The sequence below is a fragment of the Cibotium barometz genome, chromosome 29 (genome assembly GCF_041138505.1).
Source record: "Cibotium barometz isolate CiBa-2024 chromosome 29, ASM4113850v1, whole genome shotgun sequence".
NCBI classification, from domain to species: Eukaryota; Viridiplantae; Streptophyta; class Polypodiopsida; order Cyatheales; family Cibotiaceae; genus Cibotium; species Cibotium barometz.
In genome coordinates, this window is record NC_141074.1 from 35,234,806 (window position 1) to 35,257,724 (window position 22,919).

At 45.9% G+C, this 22,919-nt stretch overlaps 1 protein-coding gene and 1 long non-coding RNA gene across 2 annotated transcripts in view; both read left to right on the forward strand.

The window, feature by feature from the left end:
- The window catches only part of LOC147622094 (hydroxyphenylpyruvate reductase-like), a 30,499-nt gene extending 24,269 nt beyond the window's left edge, over window positions 1-6,230 (forward strand). The window contains exon 3 of the mRNA XM_086823196.1: window positions 6,160-6,230. Coding sequence (XP_086679322.1) covers window positions 6,160-6,215 — 56 coding nt within the window. The 3' untranslated portion in view covers window positions 6,216-6,230. The remainder of the gene's footprint in view (window positions 1-6,159) is intronic.
- A 9,735-nt stretch (window positions 6,231-15,965) lies between these two features.
- Window positions 15,966-18,070, forward strand: LOC147622095 (uncharacterized). The gene is made up of 2 exons (XR_015269729.1): window positions 15,966-16,503; window positions 16,539-18,070. It is a non-coding gene; the product is annotated as an uncharacterized LOC147622095 (long non-coding RNA).
- The last annotated feature ends 4,849 nt before the right edge of the window (window positions 18,071-22,919 follow it).

Genomic DNA, 22,919 nt, shown 5'->3' on the forward strand with positions numbered 1-22,919 from the left:
ACAACTCTTGTATCTTTATGCTTGCTTTATTGAGTATACTTAATTTTTATTTTGGGTTTACTTTGTTAAATATTTTCAGATAAACATACTAATTAATTTATGTGAAAAAATGAGTGATTGATTTAAAAAGAAAATATTAAATTAATTATTTAACAGATAAACTTTAAAAAGGAGCTCAACTTTTTGCCAAGATGATAGCTAAAAGGAAAAATTGAATTCATTTGTGAAGCCAAATATGAAAAATAGTATGTCTACATAGAATTTGTATACACCTTAGCACCCTTTTTAATAGTCTTTTCATATTTTGTGTTTTTTTGGTGCTATTTTTGTGCAAAGTTGATGTGTGTAGTGCTCCAATATTGCCTCTTTCTCAATGTATGGGGGTGAATATGGGTTGCGGTGATCGACTGGGGGCAAAACTCCAAAAGTTTTGAATACGATGTCTAGTATAGATGCACCATGCACTAGCCAATGACAATGAAAAAATAAAATGAATATAAACATCATGGATTTTACCTTCTTTGCAACTTGAACTATTGCTAAGTCCTATCTCTCAAGTAGGCTAAAAATTGCAAGCTGCTAAGCCTTGGCTAAGGAGAATGCATACTGTTCCATAGTAATCTTCCTTGTACTTCCAGTTGTTAAGCAAGCTAATGCACTCTCCAAAATGGGTTCAAAGGGCCACTTTCTAGCACCTATATGTGAGAATAAGCTACATTGTTTCTACTTATCCATATATGCTTAATGATAGCTTTGATGATCCACTAGATCCCAGGTAGTAGCTTCAACACCCCTTTCTTGTCTCCCATAGTATAGTTCTTTCAACCGAGAGGGGCTTGAAGACCTCATTGCTCCAATGTCCTCCCCAACAACAGAGTGGTCTTAGTCCACTTGCTAACTAGGAGGACAACCTAAATCACTCTCCATATAGTATATAGTTTAGACTAGCTAATGGTGTTGCTTGCCATCTTGGGGGGATCACTATATAGCAATTACCCATAACACGTGCGTTCAAGGGGTTGTTTTAAAACTGCTTCTTACATATGGTTTTTTTTAAAAAGAAGTAAAAAATGTGATTTTTTTTTTTCAAAGTGAATAGATGAACCCCTTATGTATGTAAAATTTATGTGAATAATACCATTAAAAAAAACCCTCTTGTTGAAGCCACGTCCTATGGTTACATATTTTTAGGTGACCCCCCCCCCCCCCCCCCCCGCACGGCGCCCCCGGAGCTTGCCATGTTCTTTTCACCCTAAGCTCCCACATTCCCCAACTATCCATTCTTGCTTGAGCTGCCCATGTCTTCTAAGCCTTGGGCCCTACCCAATCATTATCTTTGGAGGGTTTTTAGTCATGGGTATCACAATTGATTAATCTTCTCCCTCTTGGAGAGACCCACCAGTGAACTGACATTTGACCATTTTGTGTTGTTGTCGTCAGCCAATTTCCATTTTAACTATGGAAAGTGTTACATATACAAAGGTTGTCTCCAAAATTGATAGGTTGAATGAATCCTTCACATCCTATGATTATTTCCAATAGTTGTTAGGTGAGTTCCATAGCTGCATCCACTTAGTGACTCCTTTAGTCTATAGTCTTCTAATCATCCTTGTTTTGGTTTAGAGAGGGGTCACACCATTTTTGAAGGGGTCTTTGAGTAGCCATAGGCTCAATGATAGTGAGGGATCTTCCAAGAGAGGGTGTGTTGACTTCCAATGAAACATTCCTAGAGTGAGCGAAGCCTGTCCAGATTTTAAATGCAAGCTTGAGAGAAGGGTAGGATTGAAGCAACAAAAACTATATAAGATTCAATTATATGGTTGATGATGACCACCCATGATGGAAGGGACATGTGTTTGCCTTTCTAGTTCAAGAACTTGTTTTCACATACACCATCTAAAGGTCTGCTTGAGGCTCACTTTTGCTCCAATCAAAAAGCCCATGTATCAAATGATGTCGCCTTGTTTAGCCCATGTGAACTCAAATCTCACAATCCACTCTAACAAGGGATCAAGGATCAACCAAAACTACCTCAGTCTTGTGTTATCTACTTTCGAACCCAATGCTTCGTAGTACTTGTTTCCCATCTCCAAAAAGAGTATGATGTTCCCTTCCTCTACTTCTAGTATGTTGGACATTAGGGAAAATTGAGCATAAGAAGGGCTCTTTGCTAATCACGGTGAGATGTATGTTCTCACCACAATCCAGGAAACAGAAGCCACCACTATGCCCTCAACATGAACAATACCATAAACTTCGAGACACAAATAGAGCCACTCCACAATTGAACCTTAAGTGAAGCATAGACAATAAATCACAATCAAAACATCACAATCCTTGGACCAAGGGCATAGAAAACATCCGAGAGAAAGAGATGCAATTGATTTACAAGAGCGTGATAGACTGTGCTTGTGAGGTACACATCACAATGCCAACAAAGCTCAGAGATCATATTGTGCCATAGACCACATCAATGATACAAGGCTGAAATCACTCATAACAAGATCTCACATCCATAGGAGAGTAGAGACAATCAAGAAAGTGCATCACATGTGACATGTAGAAAGAAAGAGAACACCACTTCTCTTAACCATAGATTTCTACAACCAAGAATTGCAAGATAGAAGCGTATATTGCAAAGAAAGGAGTTCTAGAACAACATCAAGTCTATACAATCATAGAAAAGAGATTACAAGATCCAAGAGCAAGAACATAGGCTTCCAAAGCAACTAGATCAAGGAGATGTAGATACAAGAGAGCTAGCAAGCTCATAGCTCAACTACCAACATGAAGATAACAAAAGACTGAGCACAAGCTGACAGACTACTTGCTTGTCTAATGAGTGATGACTTGCTTCCTTGATGGCTTGTTGATGAGAGTCCCTCAATGGTCTTTTATAGTTGAGCTCATGCTTTCCTCCTCTTCCAAACTTGCCTTGATTGCCAAAGATATGAGGAGATTTGCTTACTTTAGCTCTTCCAAAAGCTCGTCCTTGCTTGATCAAGCTAACCACCTACATGTATAGCACCCCTAGCTCTGAATACCATGCATGGAAAGAGAGATATGAGTGCCAAAGGAGAAAAAATAATGATTTTGGTCGTGATCCCTTAATATATATATGATCCACAAAAAGCCACAAAAGCTTTTCTCCATATATGCCACACTCGTTTTTTGCTTTTGGCCATTATTACCATCAACCCATACATAGATTTGTGTTTTTTTGGCCTTCCGTCCTCTTTTAGCATGGAAATCATGAGTTTATGAAGTGCCTTGTGTAGTAAGCAACCCCTTCATTAATGCTAGTGACCCCCTTTGGCCCCCCATTGGCCCTATCCAAGTCAATCATTCACCATGTTCCTCTAAAACAACCTTTGCACCCCTCAAAAAAGAACAAGACTGCACATCCTTTTGCATAAAAGCCTTCAAAATACATGGTATGTCAACCATGTTCATACATACAATGACCACCAAACTACTCAAAACATATTCGTCATATATTTTGACTTACAAAAAAAGACCATAGTGATCACTAGTCATTTACTAGCTACCAAAATTACCTCACAAAAGAGAGTTTTAATTTCATGGTATGGTGAGGTTTTTTACCACATCATAGTGCCCACCATCAAGTTGAGCATTCATGCTCAGCAAAAGCATGCACACTTGGAATAAGATCTCTCACAAAATACAGCTTCAAATGGAATATATTACTTTATGTTTCAAAAGCTTCCCTTCCATGTCCTCTAATTGATAGGATCTATTGGCATATGCACATACCACCCTGAAAGGGCACAGCCACTTTGGTTGTAGCTTGGTTTGAAAAGTAGAATCAAGCCTCGAATTATACATCACCAAACTTCCCTCATGAATGTCCTTCTTTTTTACCTAACCTCCCAACTCTTTGGTTTGCCTGCTACGTGTAGTAATCCAAAGCCGTCTCTCTATTGAATTGTACCAGCTCAAGCTAATGAATCCTAGCTTGTACCTGTTCCTCTTGTGACCATTGACAACTCTCCATGCTATGAAGAGCTCCCAACTGAGCTTGAATAGAAACTATAGCTTCTTGACCATAAACTAAATCAAAAGGAGTAAAAGAGGTATGGACCTTGAATGAAATATGATAGGCCCACAAACATTTATCCAACTCCTCATCCCATCTGTCCGGAGTTCAGCCACATACTTGATCAACATTCACATCACTTGGCCATTAGCATGCTTCACCAAACCATTACACTGAGGTTAGTATGGCGAGTAATGTCTATGCTGCATGCCCAATCTATGTTGAAGCTCCTTGGTCAGCTCCTTTCGAAATCCTGGCCCTCTGTCAATCAAGATGACCAATGGTACACCAAACCTGGTACAAATATGCCCATAGATGAAATCAACTGTCTTCTTTGTACGCACCTCCTTTACAGCTCTTGCTTCAACCCATCTAGTAAGATAGTCTATTGTATGGCTCAGAAATCAACCTCCTATCACCTCAACATGAACAATACCATAAACCTCAAGACACGAATAGAGCCACTCCACAACCTTAAGCGAAGCATAGACAATTGATCATAATCAAAACATCACAATCCTTGGAGGCAATGTCCTTGGATTCCTCACTCAAGAGGATAAATTGGATGGAACCAATTACTCATTATGGAGCTTCATGGTGTGCAATTTGCTTGTTACAAAGAATTTGTGGCAATATGTTACGAGAGATGAGGAAAGGCCTCTAAATGTTGCTCCAGCAACTCCCCTGGAAGGTGTAGGTAGGGCCACACTTGTGGCTCCTACTCGAGACCAGAGGAGATGGGATTCACATGATGTACAAGCTCTCTCCTTCATTGTACTTTCGGTTAAGAGGTCCATCATTCCACATATTTGTTCACGTAGGATTCAAAGGCAGCTTGGGATATATTAGAAGGCATGTATCGAGCATGCAATGAGGCTAGGGTTCCTTTTTGTGAGCTTGCACATGCTCAAATGGACGAAGGAGCTTCTATGCAGGATCATGTTACATATATTCAAAACTTGAGAGAGCAACTTTTGAATATTGATGGTCATTCTTGATGCACAGATGGTCCCCATGACCTTGAACTCTCGTCATGAGTCCTACTTGGATTTTATAGCTCCTTGAATTTGTCCATGAGGGGAAATCCCAATTTCTCTCACCTTTTAGGAGTTAATTGGGCTCTTATTTTGCAAGAAGAGTAGACACACAAGAACATGGTGGTGAAAAAGCTTTTATTTCTAAGTTTAAGCCTAAAGGGAATGCTAAGGTTGGTGGTTTTAGCCAAGGGCTAATTCAAGACAGCCATCAACAAGTGGCAAAGCAAGTGCGGATCAACCCAAGAAGAATAAAAAATGTCAATATTGTAAAACCCCAGGACACGATATTAATGAATGCCAAAAATACATTTCAACAGGGATTTCATTGACGTAAACGAAAACATATGAACATGTTAATAACATATGTTAATAACACAAAAAATCTTGTGATCACATGTTATATTCACAAAGCTTTCATAAGGGCCTTAAAAAATTATCTTTGTCAGGCATAAAAAATCTTCTTAGGTGGCCACTGACATGATATTATGTGAAGATGGTAACATGAGAACATGTGAATAGCTTATTCCCATGTGTAGCCAAGCTTCTAAGGGGTTCCCAAATGGCAAGTGACTTGTTATTTTGTGAACGGTAACATGAGAACATGTGAATAACTTGTTCACATGTTTTATTATCACAAAAAATCTTGTGATCACGTGAAAATTAAATCCCTAAGAGTGTAATATGGTAGTCGAGGATGATGTCACAAAAGATGATGACTAAGCCAACTGTGTGTAGGATGATTGGTCTTTATTTACATGCAGTTATGATCCTTCCAAAGATGCCTATGCTCTTAATGTGAAAGATTCTGTGGATGCTTGGTACTTTGACAGTGGTGCTTCTAAGCACATCACCTCTAGGACGGAGATGCTTGGGAAGTTGACACTTGCACTCATTGATAGATGTGTGACGTTGGTAGGAGATTTTTTGTGGCATACATGCGGATGTAGGATGTGTGCAAACATGGCCCACACTACATAGGGAAGGGGCTATTGGGTTTTTTTATGGAGCATGGAGCGGACTTGTGCAGCAAGGAAACTTCAAAATATCAATATTTTTGTCTTACAGGGGTGGAAAAAAGCAAAAATCACGATGCAAATATTAGGATCGCATGGTATTGTTAGCACAGGTGCTTTTTGGGGTCCAAATCAGGAGGAAAGCAAGGAAAGCATCGATGTTAAGAAGGGATCGTGTTGGCAGAAGCGTAGAACAGTTGTATGCAAGCGTAGGAGTTGTTGTATGCAAGCAGTTTGGCAAGCGTGTCCAAGGTATAGGAAGAGAAGCATATGCAGTTTTGACGTTGAGGAGAAGCATGAGCACGAGTTGGAGCTAATCTTGATGGTGTGAGATTGTGAGGGAATTGTGACACGCATCCTTGTTGGTGTACACCTTGATTGGGCTGTTGCTTGGAGTTTGTCTCCTCTTTGTTTTTCTGATCTTGTATTGGTGGTCTTGCAATTGATGCTCCCTTGTTATTTTCGAGTTCCTTCTTGTTGATTGTGTGAGAAGGGGGGTGTAGAAGAAAGCGTACGTTTGTGACTTTGGAGCAAGTGGAAGTTAGGTGCGATTTGATATCAAACGTAGTGATTGGTTGAGGTGTGAGTCGAAGGTGAAGAAGCATATAGAAAGCTTACGTTTTGATTTAAGAAGAAAGAGAGTGTGGAGATTGAGAAAACAACATCGTTTCTATTCTTTTGTTGTGTGTTCCTCCGTGGTAGAGAGATTGTGATTGCTGGGTGCTAGAGTTGCGGGTTGTTCACTGAGCTCTCATCATATTTTGGTGCTTTCATTGAGAGTGGTTCTTTTTAGCCTGTATCGAAGGAGCGGCACTCGTCCTTGATATGCTCAAGCTTCCCAGAAGTCATGTCTTACGAACCTTCCCAGGGTATGAAGGAGAGGATGCAGAGGCCTTCATCCAAAAGATGTCTTATGATCGAGGCAGGGATACAGATTTGCATAATGGATATGTTGCACCACCTCCAAGGCTCCAGCAACCCAAAATTATTGATTTGTAAGAACATATTTCAATCACAAATCAATATGTTTGAAAACTTCTCTAATCAAGGACGAGCAGAGAGGCTTTGAGCAGCTCATAAAAAGTTTGGAGATACTAGTTGATAATGCAATCACCATATGAACAAGACATCTGGTGTCGCCAATGAGGGTGATAGCTCCTCAAGTGGTGAAGGTGATTGCCTATGACCAAGAGGTCCTAGGTTCAAAACCCCCCTTGGTGCATCCTCGATAGCATGGCCTACGGATAATTAAGCGCTTATGAGCGGTGAAAAATCGGTAAATAGGAAGAAAACATGCTCGCTCGCTGAAGCTCCCGCCCCCCCCCCTGCTCTGCGCACCTTCGATCCCCCCCCCCTCCTCGCGCCCCTTCTCGCCTCTGCCCCCCGTTTGTCCCCTCTGCTCGCCACTGCGCCCCCCCCCCTTTCCTCGCTGCTGCGCCGCCCCCCCCTCCTTCAGCGCTTCTGCGCCTTCCCCCCCCCTCTTCGCCAGGTCGCCCCCCTCCCCGCTGCCGCCTTTCGCCCTCCCTCCCTGCTGCCGCCATTCCGCCCCCCCCCCCCCCCCCCCCCCCCCCCCCCCGCCTCTTCGCTTCTTCATTCTCGCCGCCTCTCAGCAGCGCCCCCCCACTTCCCTCTCGCGTTGTCGCCGCCTCCCCCCCCCCTCTGGGCCTCTCCTCCGATTTCCGCCCCCCCTTCCCTCCTCTGTCGTGCTGCTTCTTCCCTTAGGGGTTTTTTTTTTTTTTTTTTTTTTTTTGTTTTTTTCCTTATCGTCACCCGTCCTTCCGCCTCTTGGTGTGCAGCCCGCTTCTTGCAGGGGTTTTCCGCTTTCGCCTCGCCTTCGCTTGAGCTTCAGACTCTGATGGAGACTCCTCCCGCCTCGCCTCAGAGGGACTCTTCTGCAGCCCCCTCGCCCGCCCCCGAGGTCATCCCCATCAGGCTTTCTCTTTCGCCGGAAGAGGAAGCGAGCCTCACCGCAGAGGTGGAGCGCCTTCAGGCTCACTCCACCATCTGCCGTATAGTCGGCACTCGCCCCAGCAGAGGGGAGATCAGGGATCTTCTTCAGGCCCGCCTTCTTGCAGATGTGGGCAAGATCCTGGATGTACAGCTCTTGGGCCGGGGACATTATCAGATCGAGTTCGAGGCCGCCCAGAGCGTTGCCAAGGTCCTTGCCATGAGTCCTCTGGATATCAGGGGTGCTCGGGCTTTCTTCAGGCCTTGGCAGCATGGATTTGACCCAGCAGCGGCGGAGCAGGGAGAGCGCCTCTTCCATATTACAGTTTGTTTCCCTGGTCTCCGCCGGGAGTATCTTCCGCTCCTCCCCAGGCTCGGAGCTTTGGTGGGCTCGGTTCTTGAGACGGGCCCCTCAGCAGCTTCAGTGGTGGCCAGAGCAGCTGGGTTACCTTCGGTCAGAGTGTTGGTATCTGACATCTCCTCCCTTCCTAAGGTCATTCAGCTACCTAGGATAGGGGGGGGGTGGATAGATCAGAGAGTGGAGTTCTCGGGGCTCCCGAACCAGTGCTTCATTTGTAGGCAGGTCGGCCATTTGGCCAAGGCCTGCCCTCGCAGGAGACCTCGGCCCTCACCACAGCAGCAGGCCACGGATGGCCCGCCCGCAGATTCGGCCCGGCAGGCTGCCTCAGGGACACCTGCTCAGGCCACAGAGACCTCGGAGTGGCAGCCAGGACAGGGGCGCCGTCGAGGGAGACAGCCTCAGCAGCGCGCCCAGGTACCGCTGCAGCAGCAGCCACAGCCTCAGCCTCACTGGGTTCCCGTGAGGAACAGATTTGCTCCCCTTCAGGAGGAGACCCCTGCAGCGACCGAGGACCAGGAGATGCCAGCTCCCCCTCCTTCACCTCCCCCACACCCACCCCCTCCCACCGCCTCGCGTCCACCATCGCCTCCTCCCGCCCCCGCTCCGGTCTCGGCAGCGGCTCCCTCTCCTCCTCCCTCGCCTCCCCCTCCTCCCCCTCCGCCCGCCTCGCCTTCCCGGGAGGTCCTGGCAGTTCCCTGGCGCTCACCTGCAGTCCGGAGGGCGCTGAGCACTGACCTCGCTCGAGCATCACAGAGGAGACCTATGCCGATTAGGGCTTCACGGATTTCATCTATCCGCAGTCGGCTGAGTCGCCTCGGCATTCGTCAGCGCTCGGAGGCGTTTGATTATACCTTTACACGGCTTTTTGGAGCCGAGGGCCCCCAAGAGCCAGCACCCATCCGAGTGCATGTAGTGATACCTCCGGCCCGCGGGGAGGAGGCACTAGACTCAGCGGTGGCCTTCTCATTCCCTCTTTGTGGACCTTGTGACCGGGAGTGGACTCTAGAGCTCGCTCTCAGCACGTTGAAGACTCAGGCAGTTGAGTTTTCTCATCACATGAGCGATTTGGAGGTTACAGATGTGATAGGCCGACTTTGGGAGTTGGCTCATTTTTTCTTGGATCCCGGGAGTGTGGATACATCCGGGATTCGGCATTTGGTCGTGCGCATAGTTGCAGATTTGGCACGCGACCCAGGATATGTGAGTATACATGAGGTTACTATGTCAGAGCAGGAGGCAGTCGCCATGGGTCACAGCCATTGGCGCCTGATCCGGGATTCTTGCAGTACACCGGGTGGGCAGACTCGCAGCCGTTCGGATGGGGATTACTCTCCATCCAAACCGCTTGCGAAGGCTCGCCGCACGGCTGAGACAGCATCCACCTCAGTAGGACATCCATGAGGATCATCTCATGGAATGTTCAGGGCCTTGGCGGAGCACACTTTATACGTTATCGAGGCTGCTTGAGGCAGGAGCTACAGAGATGCCTGGTTGGTGGCAGCATAGACATTCTGATGATGCAGGAGCACCACTTGGGTGAGAGCAGGATCCGGAGATATGGTTCGGTGATGCCTGGTAGATGGGACACTTTCTGGTCTGCAGGGTTTGGTCCTTTGGGTGGACAGGGAGGAGTATGCATGGTTATTGCAGATGCATGGCGGCAGGCCATTGTGGATCGAGGGATCATTGTGCCTGGCAGAGCACAGTATGTCATTCTGAGGATGCATGATGAACTATTGGGTGTGCTCAACATCTATGCGCCCAATCATGCTAGTGCCAGAGCAGAGTTTTGGACTCAGGTTACAGATGCATTGCCAGAGGCCGCACATTGGTGTGTTGGGGGAGACTTCAACATGCTTGAGGACCCGGCAGATAGGGTGGGAGGCAGTCATGTTACAGTGCACGGCACGGAGCTTGCAGCTTGGGACCGGTTTTGCATGTCACTGAGGATCACTGATGCATGGCAGCATGGGGCTTTCTCCCGGTCTCAGGACAGTCTTAGTTTCTCTCGGTCGGATCGCCGACAGGGAGGGACTAATCTATCTCGGATTGATCGCTTTTATGTGGGCGATTGGTTGGGGGAGCGAGGGGGCTCCGTCGGCATTCTTGCTGGCACCTCATTTTCAGATCATGCGCCAGTTATATTGACTTTGGAGGAGGGGACTCGGGAGCCCAGCTTGCAGTTGAGGATCCCAGAGCGGGTACTTGCAGACCCCAGTCTCGCTGAGGACATTGAGAGGATCTGGCAGGATAGTCAGTGCTCTGACCAGGATGCAGCGGGCCAGTGTGCCCAGGGACTCATTGATCTTAGCTCTTTTCTGCACGCTGCAGCTTTGACACGACTGGGAGAGATTCGAGAGCGGGAGCAACGGCTGAGACGTAGCCTTGCTTCGCTACAGCGACTTCAGGAGCAGCAGCCAGCATGTGAGTGGGTGGCGTCCCAGCTGAGCCAGGCCCGCCAGGAGGTTAGAGAGGCAGAGGAGCAGAGACATGAGTTTTACTATCGTCGTCAGGCCTCTCAGTGGACGCAGCTTGGTGATAGAGTGACTGGGGAGTTTTTTGAGATCACTGGACCCCGTCATGCGCGAGCAGGGGTTCGTCAGCTTGGTAGACCGGATGGATCGATAGCTACTGAGCTCGGGGAGATCAGAGACATTGCCACAGCTTTTTATAGTGACTTGCTTTCAGCGGAGCCAGCCACTGAGGATCGGGATGTATGCAGACAGACTGTGTGGGCCCATGTGCAGAGGAGGGTCACAGACCATATGCGCACAGTTTTAGGTGCGCCTCTGTCAGAGACTGAGCTTGCCGAGGCCTTGAGGGTCCTGCCGCGACATAGTTGCCCAGGGGAGGACGGACTGACGCCGGCCTTCTTTATGCGCTACTGGGACCTTTTGGGGCCAGGCCTCCGCAGGGGCTTTCAGCATGTTTTGGACACTGGGATGATGCCGCAGAGCTTTTCAGAGGGCTTGATCTATCTTATCCCCAAGGGGGAGGGAGTATCAGATGATATTCGGCATTGGAGGCCTATTACGATCCTCAATACTGTCTACAAGGTCTTGGCAAAGGCCTTGAGTTTGAGGATCCAGCCCTTCCTGGGGGAGTTGATTCATGCTACTCAGACCGGATTTGTCAAGGAGCGCAGTATCCTTGACAACATCTTTACTTTCTGGGAGGCGACGGCCCGAGCCAGGTTTCTTGGTGAGGACTTGGTCGTGATGCTTCTCGATTTTGAGAAGGCATACGACAGAGTCGATTGGGGATTCTTAGAGGGCACTATGCTACGCCTGGGCTTTGAGCCAGGATGGATCAGAGGGGTGGCAGCTTTGTATTCCACAGCTCGCAGCCAGGTGCTGATTGCAGGAGGTCGGGGGCCGAGTTTTGAGCTGACCAGATCAGTCCGTCAGGGGTGTCCTCTCGCTCCTTTCCTTTTTCTCTTCTTTGCGGAGGCTTTGAGTATGTATTTGTCGGCAGAGGAGGTTGGTTTGAGAGGACTTCAGCTCCCAGTCCGGGGGGAGGATTTGCTTGATGCTGAGTTTGCAGACGACACGGGCTTATTTTTGCATGGCCAAGAGGCCAATCTTATTCGGGCAGAGCAGTCGCTCCAGGTTTTTAGTGCAGCTTCGGGAGCATTGATCAATTGGCGCAAGACAGTGGCCTTTTGGATCAGTAGTGCTCCCACTCCGGCATGGAGTCCGGACCCCGGTTTTAGATGGATTCCTCCCGGCACAGCAGTGCGGTATTTGGGATGCCAGATCGGCCTCGATTTGTCACCTGAGCAGCAGATTGCCCCGCTTCTTCTGAGCATTCGGAAGAAGCTATTGTATTGGAGTACAGCTCGACTATCCTTGGCTGGTAGGGTGGTGGTGGCAAATCAGGTGCTGTTAGCGACTATGTGGTACATTACGTCTTGCTGGATTTTCTCGAGCTCTTGCATCAGCCAGGTACAGAGGCTGATCAGGAACTTTCTGTGGTCTGGGCGGGACGGTCAGCCAGCTCGGGCAAAGGTTGCATGGGCAGTTATTACACTTCCGCTGGCTCAGGGCGGTTTGGGCATTATAGATCCAGTCGATCAGAGTAGAGCCTTATTGGGGAAGCTTATTGTTCGGGGGTTGCTTCCAGGCGCTGAGCCTTGGAAAGAGCTCCTCTTGCAGCGACTACAGGCCCGGGCGCCTCCTGCAGGGGGTACTTGGGCACCAGAGATTCGCTGGATCTTCATAGAGATGAGGAGGACAGGCCTCAGTAGAGGATGGGAGGACAGATTTGCTTTGAGTATCCTGCGAGCTTGGGAGCTGTTGAGACCGGGGCTCTCTCAGCGGCCTCCTTCTTGTGTTGAGGAGCGGGCCAGGCAGCCGCTCATCTGGAGCCCAGCGGTTCGTACAGAGCAGGGTCATATGCTGGGTTCTCGGCCTCGTCTAGCCTGGGGACCTTTAGCGGCAGGCCCGGCTCGTAGTTTTGGAGACTGGCAGGCTTTCTGCAGTCTACCAGAGGAGACCCAGGTGGAGAGGCTGAGTCACTTCAGAGGGGGATTGATTATGAGGGATGATATTCAGGAGGCACTTTCAGAGGAGTGGTTCACACCTCTCGAGCCAGTGGCCCCACGGTGGATGGGAGCCTTTACACAGTTGGAGATCCTGATTGCTGTCAGAGCTAGCACTGAGGATGGCAGATGCCTCTATTATGAGATTCAGGAGGAGGGCAGACTCCAGAGAGTGGAGGTGGAGTCGCCTTTGGTTGCAGAGTGCACCTTTCAGAGGATTCGGGTAGTGGCTGCCGCTTCTCGGAAGTGGCATATTGACCCCGACCCTGCGGACGTGCTCCCGGATTGGCGCATCTGGGCATATGCAGCGCGCCCCTTGGCCCGGCTGCAGTGGGACCCCGGAGAGTACGAGTGGCATGATCCTTATGCATCCCTTGAGGCCACAGAGATCACATTTTTCCAGTATACTGTTAGGCTGGGACGGCATATCTTGACGGCGAGGAGGACGGTGTCTCCAGCGGCAGCGGGGCATTGGCGATTGCAGGGACTATCACAGGAGTTCCTGGAGGATTTCTGGGCTCGGCTCTGGGCTAGTCGACAGGCCCGCAGGATCTCGGCTTTTCAGTGGCTGGTCGCCCACAGGGGCTCAGCAGTTGGCACTTGGCTTGTTTACAGCGGTCTTCCGGCGGCCTGCGTCCGATGCGGCCACCCTATGGAGACACAGAGACACTGCCTGTGGGACTGCCCTCAGGCACAGCAGATTTGGCTGCGGATGCTGCGTATTCTGGCCCCCCTCTCTCCAGAGGGTATGTTTACGTGGGGTGCCGCTGCTTGGTCGACTTCGTCAGGGCCTGCTATGGGCTATGAGATGGAGCAGGGCAGTCAGGCCATCAGATTTATTAGGGGCCAGCCTCGCCTGGTTCCGGCACCGGATTTCTCGTCCGCCAGCTGGACACAGGAGAGGGATTTACGATGGGAGCTCCTCAGCAGCCTCACCATCTGGTTCACCTGGAGGGCCCGGTGCTTCACGGCCTTTGAGGGGAGATTGGAGCCACCAGCAGAGACTGTTCGGGGTATTTGGCAGGAGTTGATCCACACCCTGCGAGGACAGTACGACCGCATCCGGGGAGACTCGGATGAGGCGATCTTACGGCGCCAGGCCTTTCATACCACTTGGCGCTGCGGCCCGTTCTATACCCTACACACGGGATCCCCCCGTTGGCACTACAGGCCACCTGTTTGGCTCTTTCCCCCCCCCATTGTATGATTTAGCCGCTCAGTCTTTTAGGCTGATGCTTGTATTTTGCAGCACCTAGGGAGAGTCTCCCGGGCTGCCATGATGTATTCACTGCTCTTCTCTCTGGTAGGAGCAGGAGAGATCTCTTTTGTAGCCCTCCGGGCGTTTTTTACATAACTAATGAAAGGATCTTTTCTCGGAAAAAAAAAAAATCGGTAAATAACTGCCAAGAGGATCTTGGGCCTAAGGTCGGTTTGAAAAAAAACGAAAAAGACATAGGGTGTCACATACTAGCATTACATCTTGTAAAAGAAAGTTATATTAACATACATGTGAGTTGGAAGTATTTCATAGCCCTACACAAATCAGGACAAGCACGGTTGTGGTGGGAAGGAATCCCAGCAGCAGGTGAAAGAAACACATGGCAGCAAGCTCTTGCTAGATTCAGGGCACAATTTGGAAGGAGAAGGACGTTGGCACGTACGAATCAGAAGGAAGGTGAGGATGTGGCTGAATTTGTTGTGAGGTTTGAGGAGAAGTGGATGGTAGTGGAGTGTGGTATGCAAGCCCAAACAGGTCAGGTTCCAGCTGATTTCTTTAAAAAGGGTAAGTTTATTTCTTTGTTGGTTCCTATGTTGAAAGAAAAGGTGGAAATTAAGGATCCAGATACATATGCGTCTGCGGTGCACATTGCTAAAGAAAAGTGCAGGAAGATGCCGTGTGCAAGCGATGCCTGAGTCTTTGGTGGTTCCTACAAAAGAGCAGAAGGTGAATTTGGTTTCACAGTCAGGGGAGCCTCTTCTTTTGCCTCCTATTCCTGTTGTCTCACAGCCAGTGCCGCAGAGGACACTTTCCGATAAGGATATTCAGAGGTTGGTGCAGGGTGTTACCAACATGTCTTTGGCTATGTTGCAGCAGAGAGAGCCCGTTCCTAATCCACGAGGTGGTGGTAGGCCAAGGAACAACTGGCAGGCAGCGGTGACATGTTTTAATTGCCATGAGAGGGGCCATATAGCTCCTAATTGTCCGCATGTGGTGAGATGTATCCCATATTCAATAGGCGACAACCAGAGCAAGAGGCGGATAGGAGAGTAGCAGAGGGCAGGAGAGACGAGGAGCCTGCAAGACATGAGTCCAATTGACGGCTGCAAGAGGGAGGTAATGTAAGTTTGATTGGTGTTAGTGAATCTGATGATGATGTGGATGTTTTAGCAAATAAAAATCAAGAGAATCAATGGAAGAGCCGATGACACGTGCAAAGAAGGGAAAGCAGGTTCACTTTGCGCCAGAGCCGATGATGGAGCAGCCCCAAGAGAAGGCAGAGTCTAGCACGAGGAGAAAAATTCAGATGGGGGATTATGCTTTGGGACGTGATCAGCCCGCATACAGTCTTTTGGAGGATCTAAAGCAAAAGAATGTTGACATGACCTATGGACAGTTATTGCAGCTCAATTTATCTCTTCGACGGCAATGACATGGAGCAGTGAGCTTGAGGCATCCAAAGAGAGTGGTGAGAGGTATGGTACATATCACTCATGTGAGAGATATCCCTCCAGTGTTGAAGGTGTGGTTGCAAGGTCGTCCGGTGGAGAAGGCATATTTGGATGGAGGGGCAGAGGTATGTGTGCTTATTGAGGACACTATGTGGCAGCTCAACTTGAAGATAAATGCGACCTCCTATTTAAGGGTGAAGATGGCCAATAGCACGAAGGTACGATGTCTTGGTTGTATTGAAGATCTGGAAGTGAATGTAGGAGGCCAGAAAGCAACTTTGGATTTTCATGTGATGCTTGCAAAGTGTGGAGCTTATCCTATTGTTTTGGACAGATTGGTATGAAGACTAGGCAGGATTGGCATAATGGTTTGTTGGAGCTCTACATGGATCGGCCAGCTAAGGAAAGAGTGATATTTGATATGAAGACGAGAGAGGTGACACAAGGTGGAGCTGAGGAGGAAGTGGATGAGGAGTATGATTCTTATATTGCTTCTTCAAGATCTATGGATGAGGATACGGAGTGGGAGGCCAATCTCTTGTCCAGAGATGTGGATTTGTTTGGAGTTTCTATCATTGATGAGCCAATGGATCAGCCAGCACCACATGGAGAGAAGGTGATGAGTCCAATGTTCCCCTTTCAGAGTTGCAGAAGATGTTGGAGCCGACCCTAGCGGAGGAGAGAAGCAAAGGTATATGCAGGTATTTCGAAAGTATCCCAAACTTTTTGCTACTGAATATTGCCAATTGAGAGGAACAAAACGTATTGTGCATCACATAGATTTGAAGGAGGGTGCTAAGCCTGTTGTATAGAAATTGAGGAGGATGATTGCTATTCAGAGGGATGTGCTCAAGCAAGAGGTTATGAAGCTTTTGGAGGCTGATTTCATCTATCCTGTGTATGATTTTTGGAGGCTGATTTCATCTATCCTGTGTATGATTCTGAGTGGGTTTCGCCTGTGGTTATTATTGCAAAAAAGAATGGCAAGGGGAGGGTTTGTGTGGATTTTCGTCATCTCAATGCATGGACCAAAGGGGATCATTATCCTCTTCCTTTTCAGGATGAGATCCTTGATCAAGTGGCAGGACATGAATGCTAGTGTGTGTGTGCTGGCTATTCTGGTTACTTTTAGATTCGGATTGCAGAGGAAGATCAGAAGATGACTTTTACTACACCTTGGGGTTGTTTTTGCTATAGAGTGATGCCGTTTGGATTGCTCAATGCATATGCTAGTTTTCAAAGGTGGGCCAATTGGGTGTTTGCTCCATTCTTGGGTAAGTCTTTGCGTGTTTTTATGGATGATTTTTGCATATATAGCTCTCAGTTGTTGCGTGTGGAGAGGGTGGATGAGGTATTTGGGAAGTTGGATAGAGATGGAGGGCAGTTGAATCCTTCAAAGTGCAAGATAGCAAGAGGGAAGGTGGTTTTGTTGGGTCATGAAGTGTCAGCTAATGGAATTTCACCAGAACCAAGGAAGGTGGAGGCTCTTCTTCTCCAAGATCCACCTACAGGTATCAAGGCACTTTTGAGTTTTGTGCATAAGTCGAGATATTTGTCGAGGTCATTTGGCATGTTGGCAGATCCATTGTAGAAAGCATCCTAGAGAGATCCATTTAGGTGGACAGAGGTAGAGGAAAAGGCTTTTCAAAATATCAAAGAGAAGTTGAATATGTTACCCATATTGATGCCTCCTGATTGGGAGCAGCCTTTCTATGTCAGCTTGAGTGTGGGCAGCCATGCAGTTGGTGTGGTTTTGATGCATATGAGGCCAGTTTATTATATCAATAGGACTATGGGAGAGGTGGAGCTTGCATGGCACAAAGTGGAGAAGTTGGTTTGGAGTCTTGTTTTTGCAACCAAAAGACGGATATCTTATTTGCTTCCTAAACCGTTTGTGATTCTGACTAGTAATCAACTTTTGCCTCAGGTGATGAAAGCTTCAAGTACTCCAAGAATAACAAAGTGGTTGCTAGCTTTGCAGGAGTCATGTCATATGATCAGATGCTTAAGCACACAAAAGTGTTTAGACACAACAATCAGTGGTAAAAGATGGTTGGCACCTTGAAAATGCCATTCAAGGTGAACCCAAGGTAGATATTGTAGTACAAAATCCTCTAGAGAGTACACAAACATAACCTTAGGTTTATAACGATGGATGACAACATAAAAAATTCATGCAAGGTGAACACAAGGTAGATTCCATTCAAGTAGAATCATCCTTGTTACCTCCATTTGATGTGGTAGTTCTCTCCTCCTGACAAGTTCAACTTGAGTAGGGATGTTTGGCAACTGAGACACAATCTCATTGATGCGTTGGCATAGATGTCCAATCCTATGGGCAATGGCAAACAAAATTGCCATATCTAAGATAACCGGTTGTTGTTGTAACACATGTTTACACATAGACACAATTTCTGACCCTTCGAGGAACCATTTAATCAAAAATTGTTAAGCCATCCGAGGGTCAAGTCTTTGTACCAAAGCTCTAACTTGCACAACATAGTCCTGAAGGGTTTGACCTTCTTGCATCGTCGTATGAACAAACCTGTCTAAAATATTATTTGAGCTTTGAGCTGAATCAAGATTGTCACTAGTGGAGGTCAATAGAACATTGGATGGAATGGCAGGTGGAAATGGTATCAATGGATCTGTTGTCCCTACAAAGCATTGTTATCAACCGCTTCCAACAAACTGATTACTCTCTCCACATAGGATTGAAATGTTGTGTGATCACCCGTCCGTATTGCAAAAAATTCCCTCAATTCTGGAGTCAACTCCTCTGAGGAATCGGACATATCGGATACATCATCGGCATCTTCTTCCGTAATATATTCCGAAGACATCATATTAACTTAATTATTATGTCAACTTTACTGATGACCACACAAGGTCAGTGTGCGTATATATTATGAAACAAAAAAGTGAAGTGTTCAGCCACATTAAGAAATTTAGAGCAATGGCGGAAAAGAAAAAGGGTGCATATCAAATTCCCAAGTTAATGGAGGGGGATAGTATTTCTTAGATGAATTTTGTGAATACCTACAAAATTAGAAAATTCGAGAAAATATTTATGCAGACATACCTCTCAGCAAAATCGGGTAATAAAGAGGAAAAAAACATATTGCAAAAGTTGCTCTTGTTTTAATGAATGATAAAAATATGTCAAACTACTATTGGGTTGAAGCAGTAGCAACTACAGTGTATATCATGAACAAAACTCCCACTCTAGTAGTGCATGGAGTTTAACGTGAAGAGAAGTTTACAAGAAGAAAGCCAAATCTTTCACTTCTTAAGGTTTTTGGATACATTGGAAAAGTGCACATTTCAAATGAGAAGAGTACTAAGTTGGAACCTAAAGTAGAAAAGTGCATCGTCATTGGTTACTCTCTACAATAGAAAGGATACAAATGATATAACCATACGACTCAACAGATGAGGGTGAGTAGAAATGTTTTGTTTGATGAGATGAGTAGCTAGTATGCTCCCGTGGAAATGACGAAAGATGTAGATGTAAGAAATGATAGTGTTGTACAAGATGTAAAGTAGAAGTCACACGCCTCAAGTAGACTAGGAGAGTCCTCTAAAGTGAGTTTAGCATTTCTCAATGGACAGAGAAGTTGCAAATCAGGAGCAGAAAGTGGTACACATGTATCACAAAAAGAGAAAGAAAAGGTGGATCAGCCCATATTTTCTTATGTTTCTCAGAAGACAATCACAGGTTGAGTGGCGAATCAAATGGCTCAAAATGGAGCCTTGATGAGGAGTTGGGGATGCCAAGGGTTGTTACACCTAGCGCAAGAAGAAGCATGGATTCTTCAAAGACACTTGGCAACAAGCCAGTGTTACAAAGATCCACACGAGTAAAATACCATGTGATAGGCTCAAATATGATGGATATACAACCCACCATTATGCATACATGATAAAGATGATACATGAATTTGAGCCTACATGCTTTGAGGATGTAGTAGGAAAGAGAATTTGAATGCATCCATGGATGAGGAAATGGCAGCTTTGGATGCAAACCAACCTTGGGAGCTAGTACCATTGCCTCATGATAAGATGGCTACTAGATGCAAGTGGGTTTACCAAATAAAGCACAATATTGATGGATCTATAAGCAGGTATGTTATGCACCATAACATCCTCCAAGTACCTTTGTACATCTTTCATTCTTTTAGTCTTCAAATTGATGTTGTATAAGGCAATATTCTGTGGGCCAAGGAAGGGAAAGAATAGAAGGCTAGAAGAGAGGACTCAAAGGATTAGGATTGACCCTCCCTTCAAAAGGTGTATGTATAAAGCCAACTCATTTGACTTTGGTATTCATTCTTCCATGTAAAGTTTGAGGAATAAAGACTTAGATCTTCCTTCACTTATGTGGTTTTCCATTGTTTCTACTTCCCTCTTACTACCTTATTGCATTGCTATGATTACATTTTCCCTTTCACTACACTCACAATTTCCTTTCTCTACTCTCTTTCCCCCTCCCCCTTGAGTGGAATGCACAAGAGAAGAAACCGAGGACGATGGAGTGACAACATTGCAAGATCATCCAAATGATGGCTCTCACAAGGAAGTAGCGGTGGAGGTTGAGCTCTCCATAGTGGCTTGTTTGGATGATCCCCATGACATGTTAGTTCACCGATTGAACTTCACAACTTTGGCGCCATTGTTGGGGAAGGTATGGCCATTCAAGCTTGTCATTCATGTTTTCCTTTCCTCGTATTACCCTTGCACAATGAGTAGATCTGGTTGGAATAGGTGCTACTTCAAGAAAGTGGCCAAAGGGCTAGAAATTAGTCAAAACACGTGAGTTTGTTGTTGTTTTTGTTATGAAAAGTTTAAATAGTTGTTTATCAATGTCTTCTCATCAAAAATGTCTTCTCATCAAAAATAGTTGTTTATCAATGTCTCCTCATCAAAAATGACCTATCATAGTCAACTTTTGGATTGGATTCGACCCATGAAGTAATAAGTGAGGTTAAAAAGCAAGGTTTTCAATTTGTACCAAAAAAGTTGTTTTTAAATTGTTTTTCTGCTTCAAGTAATTAGTATAGCACCCATACTGCACTTTACAATCATCACAGAAAGAAGAAAATTTTATTTTAGGACTAAAATTCACTATCTCAGTGTGTCGACAATTCTAGGCCGTTGGATTAAGCCTAACCCAATGTCGCTGGATTACCAACGTAGGATTAATAGCAATAGCTCTTTGCCAGCTATCACCTACCACTTGACATTAGTAAACATGCCAACTATCACATCACCTACCCCAAAACAACCCAGCACACTGAATTAATCTCTTATCCTAACTCTAGACTTGAAGGTCAATTTATATCCTTTATCTCTAATCCAGCGCCATTGAGTTAATAACCCAGTGCATTGCATTATTCCTTGCATCTAATCTAGCTAAAAATTTTGAATTGTCACAAAGGGAAACAGTCTGAGGTCAGTCCTAAGTAATTTTGCATTTAACATTCCTTGCTGAGATGCCATGCTAGATTAATAACCCAACACCGTAAAAATTGATTTAAACCGGAAACATTATGAAAATATCGGGTCTTGATGTCTTAACACTCAGAAGTTAATCTTTTGATTCTACCTTCCATACTGAGTTCCCAACAACGAGAATTTTGGCATGCTGGATTAATTTGATTCAACACACTGAATAAATAATTGTCATCTGAGCATAATCTAGAAGATTGCAAAGTGTAGTCATAGATAACAGTGCGGAATCATCACTTATAGAGCCAAGGAACCTAGTAGTTGTGAGGTCAATCTGACACCACGTTGGATTAGTTTAATTTGGCATCACTGAATTAATCCTGAGCTGACTTTTTGCTTGAGTGACACAACATGAACCAGCAAACTGACAACAAGTTGAAACAATCTAGAACCTCGAATCCTACATGCACCTCAGATCCAAAAGAATATTAAGATCTAGAGTTGCCCAGAAGACAGTGCATTAAATGTCGACCTAGAGGCCATCTTGGGCCCAAGTGTAGAAACCCCAAGGGAGAGTCTTCTTTTAATAGTACATCTTCTATACGAGGGCCACTCTTTGAGTATGAGTCAATCACAGATGAGACATTAAGCATGGAAAACAACACACAAAAAACCGAAATGACACGCAATTATCCATAGCTCTAGACTCAGGGACTCAATCCCCAACGCAGTTAGCTTCCACTAGAATTTATGAAGGAATAACCAAATTCTTTGGAAGGTTTGACCCACGAGCACCATTGTTTGAAAATACAGAAAAGTCAATCCATTTGCTCGTACAAACCCAATGACCTCAGGACCACCTGTTGTCACAGAAACTACCACAAGGGTGATGACATTTACGGTCTCAAAATCTGCACGCCGAGGAAGGAACTAATTATTGGTTTGATTTGGAAGTTGGACCATCCGAACCTCAAGGTGACTACCATCAATATCAAGAGACACAACAACCCGAGGGATTTTCCCCAAGGTTCCCACCACTACCAATTAGACCAAGACCATCATTCCAAGGTGGACCTCAAATTCTAAGACCCCCAACCACAACAATGGCATATCAAGGGCTAACACTGAGGTTTAACCTGGTTACCTTGGGTCCTACTTTTACCCCAATACATCCAACGATAGACCCACTAACTGATGTGCCAAGTACATCATTCTTTGTGGATCCAAATGTGAGACAATACATGAGGCTGAGTCCACCTCAATAACAATATATACCACAACAATCACCATTTCCATATCAAAGTCAGCCACAAATGCCATACCCACAACCACCTCCTATTCATCAAATGGTTTTTTTTTATGAAGCATTGAGAGCGTTAGTGCAAATAGTGCACATGCTAACCAAGTACCTTGGTCATTAATATTGCATACACTACCTAGGTGAGAACTACAAAAAAAGACTGCATCCACTGACCAAATATAGTTGTGAAGTTATCTTTTAGGGACAAAACTTTGCACGCATCTTGTAGTAGTCCATACCTACATCTATGCAAGTGGGTGGTTGCAAGATCAGGGTGCCCAGTTTTGTCCACTCAGGCACCCTGTAAACAGTAAAAAAACAGGCATTTGTTTACCTTTAGTGGCTAATCTCTCCTAGTAAATCAAGGAATTTCGTTTCAAGTTCTTTTGTTGGAACATCATATTCAAAGTTGGAAATATAGTTACATAATTTGATTAAGCATTAGATAGTCAAAAGTCCTCATTTTCTTAGGTACAAAGTCCTCATTTTCTTAGGTACAAAGTCTATGTATACACCCTGTCCCAAATTTGAACTAATTCCATAAAA